The following is a 13,843-nucleotide window of genomic DNA, read 5'->3' on the forward strand; positions in this document are numbered from 1 at the left end:
CTTGATAATACAAGTGAGACTCTCTCCAGATATGGTTAACTGCACCTTGCTAGGTCGTAGCCATGGACTTAGCTGAAGGCTATTCTAACTGTCTCTCGGCAAATGAGAGAAAGGCTTCGTACGTGTAGTCGCTAGCAATGTCGTCCGTACAACTGGGGCGAGTGCTAGTCAGTCTCTCGAGACCTGCCTTGTGGTGGCGCTCGGTCTGCAATCCTGACAGTGGCGACACGCGGGTCCGACATGTACTAATGGACCGCGGCCGATTTAAAGCTACCACCTAGCAAGTGTGGTGTCTAGCAGTGACACCACATTCCTCCCCCGCAAATCGGCGAACGGTCGTGTTATAAGGCTTCCGCCCGCCGTGGGGAGGACCCCATGTTGACGTATGCGATGAGGTGGGGAGCCTAACAACAGGCAAGGCTGTGCCACCCGCACCCGGCCATTCGGTCCGAGGGGAGCTAGGAAACGCCTGAAAACCTAGTCCAGGGTGCACGTCAACATGCGGTGTATGCGCCCGTAATGCGACAGGAGGGGCCGAAGGGTCGACCTCCATTGCGTCGGGGTATCCGATGCGCGATGACGCCATGTGGTCCGGAGCGGGCAAGAGTTCGATGGCGGAGGACAGCTGGTCACGGGAAGCGGACGGCGGCGCGTGACCCAGGGAGGCACTTGGCGGCTGCAGCGAAGCGTCCACTGCGGGCGGCGGCGGCGGTGGCTGTGGCGGCTGCGGCGGCGGCGCAACGCCATTTGGCAAAATGGAAGGCATCGTCGGTAACACCTGGGGATGAGGCGAGCCAGTAGATGGGTCCCCAGGGCGCTGACCGGACGGCACCGTCGCTGAAAGCAGACGGGGAGCGGCAGAACCCAGGCGACGACAGAGCGCAGCTGATTGAGATGCCGACGCACCTCACCAGAGGCCCCCAAAACCAAATACATCGCGCGGCCGAGGCAGCGAAGAATGCGCCCTGCGAGCCAACGCCGTGAACCTCGATAGTTGCGATAGAAGACAACGTCGCCAGGAGCAAAAGCAGGAGTCTGCCGCTGCACAGGAACCTGATGCGGCGGATGCAGCAAAGACATCAAGGTTCGATGAGGACGACCGTGTAGCAACTCAGCCGGCGAGCGACCATCGCGGGGCTGAGAGCGATACGAGGACAAAAAGAGCAATAACGCGTCCTCCCGAGAATGCGACTCTTGCAACTTCAACATCTGTGACTTGAAAGTCCGGACCAATCGTTCAGCGGCACCGTTTGACTGAGGCGAAAACGGCGCGGATGTCAGATGTTGAATACCATTGGCCCTGCAGAATGATTGAAATTCTGCGGACATGAATTGTGGGCCATTGTCGGAAACAATAGTCTGCGGAAGACCTTCAATGCAAAAGATAGCAGACAACGCTTGGATGGTGGCAGAAGAAGTCGTGGAAGACATCCGGACAACAAAAGGAAAATTACTGAAAGCATCGGCCACAACCAACCATCGAGCATTCCAGAATGGACCAGCAAAATCGACGTGCAAGCGTTGCCAAGGGGAAGGGGCATTCGGCCATGCAAAGAATTTTCGCGGCGGCGCGGATTGTTGTTCGGCACACGCCATGCAAGAAGAGCACATATCCGTAATCGCAGCATCGATTCCGAACCAAGTACAGTGCTGACGAGCAAGTTGTTTCGTGAGCACTATACCCCAATGTCCTTGGTGAAGAAGCCGTAAGACAGAGGACTGTAACGAACGTGGGACCACGACGCTGGACTGATCATTATCAGAACGCAACAACAAAACACCACGCCGTACAAAAAGTCTCTCCTTGTGAGCAAAAAATCGGCGAACCAACGGATCCTCGATCCGCTACTTTGACAAGGGCCATTGCGTAGCAACAAAACGCAAAACTGTAGCAAGGACAGGGTCAGCAGCTGTGGCTGTAGCTACACGACGAAAATCAATCGGAAACGATTCGACCACATGATCGGTTTCCGAGTCAATGAACATGCAAGCAAGTTCGGAAGAATCGAACGCTTTATCCTCAGCAACAGGCAAACGGGACAACGCATCAGCGTTTCCGTGCATAGCAGTGGACCGATACAAGATATCGTAGCGGTTGGCGACCTTATCACGCAATGCGTGGGGAACATTGCGCGCTCTGAAAAATTTCGGTTGCGCGTTTACTTTCAGTCCCAAGTGTGCTTCGTAGTTCTTAGCGCAACCAAGGCCCGGTGCAAAAATGTCTGCAAATTCGTCACATTGACTAGAAACACTGGCTGAAGGCACAGTCTGATTCACTGATAGGACCTGATTTACGATAGACAAGTTAAACAACTGAAATAAATCCAAACCAAACAAGTTCACTGCCGAAGAAGAACGAAGGACGTAAAAAGACACAAGTTTTGTTTGTCCCTTGTACGTTGCAAGAAGGCTGCACTGTCCTAACACAGGGATATTCTGTCCTGAATAACTCGTGAGCTGAACATTTGCGGCACGCAACGGAGGTGCGCCCAGTTGTTTGTACGTGGCGTGATTGAGCAATGAAACTGCAGCTCCGGTATCGAGCTGGAACGGTATCACGTGTCCGGCAAAGTCCAAATCTACAAAAAGTTTATTGTCCTGCTGACGACAAGAGCGACTGTTTTGTGCAACGTGAACAGACACTGGTACAGAATCATGTGCAACGTGATGGGATTTGCGTCGACGTCGACGCACACTTTTTGTGGGACGAACACAGGCACTGTTAGCGAGAGGAACACTGGGCGGAGTGGCACTAACTACATGAATGTCCATGGGCGAAGGTTCCCGAGCCTGTGTGTGGTGTCACCGCTAGACACCACACTTGCTAGGTGGTAACTTAAATCGGCCGCGGTCCTGTAGTACATGTCGGACCCGCGTGTCACCACTGTGTAATCGCAAACCTAGCGCCACCACATGGCAGGTCACAAGACACGGACATGACCTCGCCCCAGTTGTACGGACTACATAGCTTGCGACCAGACGTACGAAGCTTTCCTCTCATTTGCCGAGAGACAGATTGAATAGCCTTCAGCTTAGTCCATAGCTACTACCTAGCAAGGCGCCATTTGTATCAGTGCTTATAGCGTACTAATATTCAAGAGAGATGTATTCCAACAAGAGAATTAAAGATAAGTATTAAAAACACTACATACTTTGCTTCTTATTCATTAATAAGTCTCATGTTCCAGAACTTCAAGCCCGTCTGCGTTAGTTTAGCGTGCACCTAGCTACCTCATTGTGTCTATGCTGTATGAACTAGACACAACACTGTGTGTCCTTGATTCGATTCCGGCGCGAAGCAAAGGGCCTGGAATGGTTGTGAGTGTCTGATCTGAGCTTTTTCTGGCAAACACTTTGAACATGCCCTTTCTTATTACAGAAAAAGCAAATAGCTTGGCGTGACGGGCAATTCTCACGCGAATGTCTAGTTGCACACCGCGGGCATGATTTCACTGCATTTGCTTGCTTTCGCGGGAGACGTGGCGGTGCGGACGTGCGCGAAGGCTGTTTACAGGTCCGCGCAGCGCGCCCGGCAGGCCGGTTAATGCAACACACTGCTGGCAAAGTTTCAAATGATTCCTGAGCAAAGTCAAGTGTGTCTTGCCTATCCAATATGTCTATCACTTGTTGAAGGGAGGGATTGACGAGTTTCAAAATCTGTTCCCGTATGCGAACATCAGAAACGTTCTGTGCTATTGCATCACGCACCATAGTATCTGAATAAGGGAGTCCACAGTCACATTCAAATGCACAATCCGTAGTAAGTCCTTGCAAAGTTGCAACCCACTCCCTATTAGTCTGACCGGCCGTACGTTTTGTACGAAAGAACGCATACCTTTTTGCAACGACATTTACTGTTTCCTTGAAATAGGCATCTAAAGCAGACAAAATTTCTTCGTATGACAGAGTTGCTACGTCGCGCCGGGGGAACAATTTCACTATCACACGGTAGGTGGACACACCTACACATGAAAGCAAAAACGGCTGCCGCTCATTACCTTGAATTCTGTAGGCGGCGAGATGAAATCCAAATTGTCGTGACCATTCCGTCCAGCTTTCGTCGTCGGGACGAAAAGCACGGAACGGTGGTGCAACTGCGAGTTGTGGCTGCGGTAGCGATGAAGCGGCGGCGGCCGCATCGTTTTGCAGCGCACGTTGACCCTGGACGAGCTGTCCAAGGGCATCCAATAACGCCTGCGTCTGCTGATGCTGCAAGCGATAAAATTCGGACAGTACATCTGGAGATTGTGGCGAAGCCATGACACAAGCAAATTAGTGCAAATGAGAAAGAACACGTTTACACTTGTCGCCAAACTGTTGTGGCGTAACAAGCTAGCTACGCCACACTGAGAAGTAGCCGAAAGGGCACGCGTCAACTCACGCCGTCTTGCGTTAAGTCTGAAACAGGATACGTGATGAAAGCTATAAGAAAAGAACGGAGTTTCTCGTATACTTAACTTTAATTCTTTGTGGTACATTTCTCTTGATAATACAAGTGAGACTCTCTCCAGATATGGTTAACTGCACCTTGCTAGGTCGTAGCCATGGACTTAGCTGAAGGCTATTCTAACTGTCTCTCGGCAAATGAGAGAAAGGCTTCGTACGTGTAGTCGCTAGCAATGTCGTCCGTACAACTGGGGCGAGTGCTAGTCAGTCTCTCGAGACCTGCCTTGTGGTGGCGCTCGGTCTGCAATCCTGACAGTGGCGACACGCGGGTCCGACATGTACTAATGGACCGCGGCCGATTTAAAGCTACCACCTAGCAAGTGTGGTGTCTAGAAGTGACACCACACATTTTAGTTAGGGGTGGGAGAATAAAGCAGAACACGTCAATGGAGACATAAAAAAGATGTACTGTTCTGGATAACTTCATTCACAGTTAACTACACAAATTAATACAAATGCCGAAAGCTCACTTAAACTGAGTTGAAAGTGAAAGAGTGCAGTACTTAGCTTGACATGTATGAAATGTGCTGCTGTTTTGCTAACAAGGGGGTTCTTCATCCAGTGCCGTATGACAGTGAGCCGTCACTAAACAAACATTATACCTGCAATCTGTTAAGCTGTGTCATTGGCCTCTGGTGTGTGGCTTTTGGGTTTCCAGACACAGCTGCCTGTGGGACAGTTCCCACACATCTCCCTCAGTTTGAGATAAAAGACTTGTGCTAATCGCAACTTTTTGTAACATAATTCATGTTCCATATTCTGTGAGATTCCGGGATTGCAGCCAGATCGTGTTGACTTTTTACCACAGTAATTCGGGTGGTAACCGTCCAGCCATTTTCAGGTGAGAGTCTGCCACTGGTGGACAGGACCCAGCTGCAATCCTGAAACCTCATAGAATATTCAGTACGCCGGGAAAACCTCAAGAATCACTTCATGTTCCATGTCCATTATAAAACTTCATTTGACTTCCATTCCTCACATAGGTGACAAATGATTTTTGTTAAAATCACCACAAGTGATTGAATTTGTGGTCTCTGCTTACCAATTACTGTTTCTCCATGTCCTTTCTCCTTTCTTTCATCGATTTTCCTCTCGGTTTTCATCACCACCGTGCTTTGTGTTGGTTTACTATTCTGTATATACCAAAAATAACATCCCTCCCCAAGGTCTCCAGTCACCAGCATAAAGAATTGTATTGGTACCAGTTTACTGGTCTCTGTTCTTGCAGTGCTGTTGATTGGAACTGCATGTGAATGCATTAAAATGTGACTGCGGGAGGGACACTGAGTTGTCTCTCCAGAAAGATGCCTGGCAACTCTTTCATAGGTAACCACGGTGTGAGCACCCACCCAGTTAGCCGTGCGGTCTAACGCACTGCTTTCCGGGCAGGAAGGCGTGCCGATCCCTGGTATGAATCCGCCTGGTGGATTAGTGTCAAGGTCCGGTTTGCCGCCCTGTCTGTGGATGGTTTTTAAGGTGATTTTCCATCTGCCTCATTGAATGCGGGCTGGTTCCCCTTCTTCCTCCTCATTTACACTATGTAGGCAATTGCTGTGCAAACACTTTCTCCACATATGCATACACCATAATTACTCTGGTATGCAAACATTGGGGTTTCACTCGTGTGGTGTGAGACGTTCCCGGGAAGGGTCCACTGGGGGCTGAACCACACAATAACTCTGGGTTCGGTGTGGGGTGGCAGTTGGGTGAGTGGACTGCGGCAGCCTGTTGTCGGGTTGTGTCCCACTGCAGGCTACGGTGGGGACAAAGCCTCTCCGTCGTTTCTCGGTCTCCAGTTCAATACAATACAATGGTGTGAACACACATTACTTGGAGTCCGAGATGTGTAGTTTCACTTGTTGCCCTCTCTTTAAAAATTGTTCAAAAAATGGTTCAGAGGGCTCTGAGCACTATAGGACTTAACATCTATGGTCATCAGTCCCCTAGAACTTAGAACTACTGAAACCTAACTAACCTAAGAACATCACACACATCCGTGCCTGAGGCAGGATTCGAACCTGCGACTGAAGTGCCTAGAACCGCTCGGCCACACCGGCCTGCTTAAAAATTGTACACTTTGCATATGGTAGGGCTGGGATGAATGGTAGTGGTTCATTGCACGGATGAGTTTTTATAGTATTTGGAAGCATACCGTGGAATATTGATAACATTTCCGCATTTTGAGAAAGGGAAACTCATAGTGTAATAATCTGATATGTATTCACGATTTAGTGGGTACTGGGTGATTTATTTTTGACTTAATTAACATGGGTACCACATCATTGTTTTAGTATTCATAGAGTTTGTGTTCAGTAGGTATTATTACAATGAATATAAATGTTTGATGAAGCTGCAAGGAGGAGGGAGGACAACACACTTAGGGGAGTAAAGATACTGCTTGTTGCATGTTTGATGCAGACCAGATTTTGAATGCATTCCTTGAAGAGAGAGATGTTAACACGCATTCCTTGAAGAGATAGATGTTAACATCCAGGAACGTGACTTCCTGTTTTGAGAAGAAGCAGGTGGATTTTTTTAGTTCGGAAGTTGTAGGATGTGGGCTAAATCATCTTCATTACAAGTCCAGACTGCAGCAGGCTCAGCATCTGAGTGTTGATTATTAGTCATGTCTCCTTTTTGTTACTAATTTAAGGTTTCCTAATCATACATGTCAAATCCATCACTCCTTTCACTGAAATTCATGTGTGGTAGGTGTCTCACAGCCAGTTCATTATTACTGTGTTCTTCATTTGCTGTATCCTGTTTGAATACATATTATTGTGCAATGGAAATGTTTTATTCTGTTATAGATGGTTGATCCAGTGTGCTGAGATCCTTCTGCACCTTCGTGATAGTTGGCGGCAGCTAGTACCAGAGCATGCTGGGGAGTCACTGCAGTTAGTTCAAAAATTTTTCAACAGCATTTCCAGCCTTATGTCCAAACAATTGCATGAGCTAGTTATGCGATCACTGAACCACATTCTGGAACTTATAATGCAGTTCGAGGTATTGAAAAAATAATCTTACAGTCATTTTAGTTATGATTTTATTGATTTGCGTGTGTGTGCGTGAGACACACACACACACACACATACACACACACACACACACACACACACACACACACACACACACACACACTCAGAGAGAGAGAGAGAGAGAGAGAGAGAGAGAGAGAGAGAGGGAGCAAACTAGCTTTGATCTTCCAACCATCTTGGTTCCTTGCTTTTGCCTGCTACTGCAGAATAATAGAATAATAATTCAACAGTAAAACATAAATGAGACAATAAAACCAAAATAAAACTTTAGTTCCAAAGAAACTGTGCTATTTACAACAACAAAATGCAGCACACACACAAGTGTCTGCCAACAACAAAATGTGTCAAAGGCTTCAAGATGAGGATAATGCAATACTTTGTAACAACAAACTGTTTTTGATGAGCATGATGTCACAGGTGTTCACAATTCTAATAGGCTACAAGAAAATATTGTGAATGATGGTTTGAGAAGCACTACTTTCAAAGTAAATTTATTTTTACATAGGATGACTTATCATACGTGTGAGGATGGGCGATGAGTTTCTTGAATCATGGAGCATTTGACTGTCATTCAAAACTTAACACTTTGAGGACCAGCCACTTAGAAAAATTTTGGTCCCGGAAGACCAGCCATTTAGCCGTTATTTAAAATTTTACTGGCTCATTTGAGTTATATATTTTTTAAAGGGTAACACATGCTTTAAAAGACCACACTTCGAGGTTAGTTTTTCATATTTATTTTAGTTCTTTCATAGATTATAAATTATGAAATAACGATACCAAAAATATAATTATCCTTCAAAAAAGAGTGTGTTCAGTTCTTGAGCAATTTTACATGTAACTGGCTTTCAAGAAGTTGAAGTGCTCGATGGAACATGTATTCAGTAAAGTAACTCATGAAATGTTCAGTGCATAGCTGTGAAATTTATTATCGTTGTTGTCAGAAATATTCAGCTGCTGCAAATCATACTGCAGTCTTAGGATCCTGCATAATCACACGTTTGAGGGGGTGAGGGTGTAGTGAAAAATTTTTGACAACCAATGTCATATGTGAAAGCTTAGCTTTACTTGGAGCTATGCTGTATGTATATTGATTTAAACCATTAACATCTGCTGTTTGTTTTAGTTAACAGTGATGTTGCTATTTGCTGACTGCATCATGTGTACTGTGAATATCGGCTGTCATTGGCTGGTGAGATCAAATGATAGTAGGATTTGTTATGAATAGCAAAGTAGGACAGAGTGAGTTACTGTGAAGAGTTCATTGTTAGAGACATTCTCATCAGAATCGTCAGCAAGCCAACTGGAAACAATAGTTCAGGTATATGTGCCGATGTCATGAGCAGAAAGTGAAGGGACAGAGAAAGTGTATGGGGATGTTGAACAGGTAATCCAGTACATAAAGGGCAGTGAAAATCTGACAATCATCAGGGACTGGAATACTGCAGTAGAGTAGAGAGTGGAAGAAAGACCTATGAGAGAATATGTGTTTGGCAGTGGGAATAAGAGAGGAGAAAGGCTGATTGAGTTCGGCAATAAATTTCGAATGGTAATCGTGAATACCCTGTTAAAGAACCACAAGAGGAGGAGGTATACTTGTAAAAGGGATGGAAGTACTGATAGATTTCATGTAGAATACATTGTGGTCAGGCAGAGATACCAAAATCAGATATTAGATTATAAGGCATACCCAGCGACAGATACAGACTCAGGTCACAATTTAGTAATGATCAAAAGTAGACTGATGTTTAAGAGACTAGTCAGGAAGAGTCAGTGCACAAAGAAATGGCATATGAAAGTGCTAAGGAATGAAGAGATATGCTTGAAGTTCTCTGAGGCTATAGATACTGTGATTGAGTAGATCAGTGAGCAGTTTAGTTGAAGAAGGTTGGAAATAACTGTAAAGGATAATCATAGAAGTTGGAGAGAAAAACATAGGAATGTAACTGTGAAGAAACTGTGGGTAGCAGAAGAAATACTTCAGTTTATCAATGAAAGAAGAAAGTACAAAAATGTTCAGGGAAATTCAGGAATACAGAAATACAAGTCATTTAAGAATGAAATGAATAGGAAGGAGAGGGGAGCTATGTTGAAATGGCTAGATGTAAAAGTGAAGAAATTGAAAAAGAAATGATTGTAGGGAGGACTAACTCAGTATATAGAAAAGTCAAAACAGCCTACAGTAAAATTAAAAACAAGGATGATAGCATTAAAAATGCTAAGGGAATTGCACTGGTAAATGCAGAGGAGAGAGGGACTGGTGGAAAGAGCATGTACATTGGAGTACTATGTGGGGGGAGGACCTGTTTGATGACATGATAGAAGAAACACAGGTTGATAGGGAAGAGATAAGCGGATCCAGTATTAGAATCTGAAGAATTTAGAAGATCTTTGGAAGACTAAAAAATAAAATGAAGCAGAGGGGACAGATAACATTCCATTGGAATTTCTAAAATCATGGGTGCGGGGAGTGGCAACAAAACAATTGAAATGATAGTTAAATGGACACCCTAGCTGCAAACAGGTGTTGATGTACTTCATTGGGGACATGTTGAAAATGTGTTCCCCGACTAGGACTCGAACCCAGGATCTCCTGCTTACATGGCTGACGCTCTATCCATCTGAGCCACCGAGGGCACAGAGGATAGTGCGCCTGCAGGGACTTATCCCTTGCACGCCCCCCTTGAGACCTACATTCCCAACATGTCCACACCACTACATTGGTAGTGCACCTAATAGATGTTTGCCCATCTTACTCATTACTCGTGGCAGATTAATCTACCAAGTCCTGTACGAGTTCGGGCATAGCATGTGCGTTCAGACACAAGAAGGTCAATGGCTGGGAAGCCATATTTTAACTGTATATGATGGTAATATCTGTTCCCGAAAGAACAGTTACCGTAGCTGCATGGTCATGTACGGTAACTGTTCTTTCAGGAACAGATATTACCGTCATATACAATAAAACAATTATTCGCATTAGTTCATGAACCATGGACCTTGCCGTTGGTGGGCAGGCTTGCATGCCTCAGCGATACGGATAGGCTTACCGTAGGTGCAACCACAACGGAGGGGTATCTGTTGAGAGGCCAGACAAACGAGTGATTCCTGAAGAGGGGCAGCAGGCTTTTCAGTAGTTGCAGGGCAAGAGTCTAGATGATTGACTGATCTGGCCTTGTAACACTAACAAAAGCGGGCTTGCTGTGCTGGTACTGCGAACAGCTGAAATCAAGGGGAAACTACAGCCGTAATTTTACCTGAGGGCATGCAGCTTTACAGTATGGCTAAATGATGATGGCATCCTCTTGGGTATAATATCCCGGAAGTAAAATAGTCCCCCATTCAGATCTCCGGGTGGGGACTACTCAAGAGGATGTCGTTATCAGGAGAAAGAAAACTGGTGTTCCACGGATTGGAGCATGGAATGTCAGATCCCTTAATTGGGCAGGTAGGTTAGAAAGTTTAAAAAGGAAAATGGTGAGGTTAAAGTTAGATATAGAGGGAATTAGTGAAGTTCGGTGGCAGGAGGAACAAGACTTTTGGTCAGGTGAATACAGGGTTATAGATACAAAATCAAGTAGGGGTAATAAAGGAGTAGGTTTAATTATGAATAAAAAAATAGCAGTGCGGGTAAGCTACTACAAACAGCACAGTGAACGCATTAAAGTTTATATGCCAACTAGCTCTGCAGATGACGAAGAAATTGATGAAATGTATGATGAGATAAAAGAAATTATTCAGATAGTGAAGGGAGATGAAAATTTAATGGTTATGGGTGACCATATTAGGTAACAAGTGAAGATAACCTGAGAAGCTGAAAGCTGGTTCATGACAATAAATATAATTTTACAGAACATTGGGAAGTATTTTCTCTTTTCAATATTATTATCACATTCTGCCAAGGACAGGCGGAAAATTCTGTTAATGTTAAATAACAAGATTTAAGTTTTTAAGTGCCCTGGGGATCCGTATGTTAAGATTACTATAACATTTACCGGTAAGTCCATTATTTCAACACAGTAGTTTTCAAACACAATATTTTTATTTGGATAATTAAAACAATTTCTGATTTCATATTTAATGTCACTATGCAGAAGTATACATGTGCGTCCACATGATTGGTTTCATCTACTTTGACTGTTACTCATAGATTGTAATATATTTCTTTCCAGATAATGATTTGGCTTTCTCATTCTTGTTTCTTGTGCTAATGTTGTTAGACAGTCGTTTTAGTTATGTTGCAGCTTTGTAGCATAAATTTTACAGTTGTAAATTCTTCAGTTGATGCTGACATATTAAAAAAATGAAATTCCTCTTTGTAGGCGGGCAACAATTATGAAGAAGACTATCAAGATGATTATTTCTGGAAGATACCTTTAATTACAGTGGAAGTTGAACCAGTATTAGGATCCTCTGAACTGCGTTTCTCACCGACACTTCAAGATTTAAGATCACTTATTCATAGAATTTTCAGCAAAGTTATTGCTGTTAACTCCCATATTCCCCGTCTCGAAACTATAGTTTTTCGTGGTAAGTCTATGTGCACATAAAGGTACGAGTGAATGTAATTGCAGATAATTTGGTGACTTCAAGTTTTCATTTAAAAAGATTTTTGCATTGTCAGCCAAACTGCTCATTACCATGAATGAATGATGTTCTTTCTCTTCCTTCACAATTTTCAGATTTTATTGATTTTCAATGGGGTAAACTGATATTACAGTTTTCATTTTTGACATGCTAGTGCAGAAGGTGTCACAAGGTCAGATAAATGAAAAATCTGTATATTTCACACATTTTCTTAGTTTTCTTTTGTAAGAGACTACTCGGTCCAGATAGATCTAGCTCAAAATTATAGATTCAAAATGTGCTTTCGGCCAACAAGATCTTTGTCCAACCCCCCCCCTCCCTCCCCCCCCCCATACACACACACTCAGGCAAATGCAACTCACACACATGACCACAGTCTCTGGCAGATAAGCCAGACTGCAAGCAGCAGCTCATGATGGGAGAGGCAACCGGGTGGGGGGTGGAGGATGCTGGGGCGAGGAGGGGGAGGGATGGGTAGAGGGTGCAGCAACGAGTCGGAGAGAGGAAAGAGGGCAGCTCAAAAGGTTAAATGGGAGTGGTAGAGAGAGAGAGAGAGAGAGAGAGAGAGAGAGAGAGAGAGGGGGGGGGGATAGCGGTAAAGGATAGAAGTGGAAAGACTGGGTACACTGGAGGAATAGAGGGCTGTGTAGTGCTGGAATGGCAACAGGGAAGGGGCTAGATGGGTAAGGAGTGGTTGTAGCTTACCTTGTAGATCACAGGACTGGTTTCACAGGTAGCCCTGCCTTCGACAGGATAGATGATGTTTGTGACTAGACTGGAATAGGTGGTGGTGGGAGGATGTATGGAACAGGTCTTGCATCTAGGTCCCTTACAGTGATAACGTCCTGGCTGCATGTAGCTGCCCTAACCTTTCTGCACCTCATTGCTGCACACTCCCATTAGCAGCACTGTACCATCCCCCACCCCTACAAAAGGAATTTGTAAATTTTGTCTTGGGCTTTTTTCTTGTGATAACACAAACCACCTTCTTGTGTGTTTTAACTTCAAAGAAAACTTACGATCTCTGAAGAGTAGCTGATCCTGAAATTAAGACACATTCAAGCTTGACTGATTTGAAGTTACTTGTTAGTGTTCAAATAAACATTGCACCATTGAGAATGCAATACCACTGTGAATGCCATTCTTGAGCGCAGGATGACTCGATTACTGCTTATAAGCAGCTGGAAATCATCAAGCGATTTGAAACTGCCTGCTGGAAATCGTCAAGTGATTTGAAACTGGCTGGAATGGGTGTATTGGGTGAACTACCTAGAGTCGAGTACCAGAGATACCAAAACTATCTCAAGTTCTTTTCTCACCAGTAAATACTATTGGCTGTGAGTGACATGTCAGTGGTATGTCTAGGGTCCTGTACAGGTGAGGCAGAGACCTGGGAAAACTTAGGGCATTACACACAACCCCTACATAAGTTAGACTTGCTGTCCTCCACTGGAAGTGAAATTTAGCCACAGAGATTCAATTTACATCTTTAACAATATGGACCTGTTGATCATTGACTGTGGAACATACTGTGAATAATTGTATCCCTGAGGGAAATGGAGACAAGTGATGGGAAGGATCACTTTGTGCCCACGGTATGTACGCCTGATGGCGTTATTCGACATGTCGAATAGGTTGGTCTGTCAATTATTTGGCTTGACTGAGTGTGTGTGGGATGTGCAAAAGGAATTTTTAGCCTAAGTGACTCCATATCAGATTCAGGTTCTGATAGCTGTGGAACTAAATCCTCAGAGAAATGTGCCCCACAGATG

At 44.7% G+C, this 13,843-nt stretch overlaps 1 protein-coding gene across 1 annotated transcript in view; it reads left to right on the forward strand.

The window, feature by feature from the left end:
- The window catches only part of LOC126235648 (dynein axonemal heavy chain 3), a 1,245,905-nt gene that overhangs the window by 66,570 nt on the left and 1,165,492 nt on the right, over positions 1-13,843 (forward strand). The window contains exons 6-7 of the mRNA XM_049944362.1: positions 7,257-7,452; positions 11,807-12,014. Of these exons, the coding sequence (XP_049800319.1) occupies positions 7,257-7,452; positions 11,807-12,014 (404 nt within the window). The remainder of the gene's footprint in view (positions 1-7,256; positions 7,453-11,806; positions 12,015-13,843) is intronic.

This window comes from Schistocerca nitens, chromosome 2, assembly GCF_023898315.1.
Source record: "Schistocerca nitens isolate TAMUIC-IGC-003100 chromosome 2, iqSchNite1.1, whole genome shotgun sequence".
Lineage (NCBI taxonomy): Eukaryota > Metazoa > Arthropoda > Insecta > Orthoptera > Acrididae > Schistocerca > Schistocerca nitens.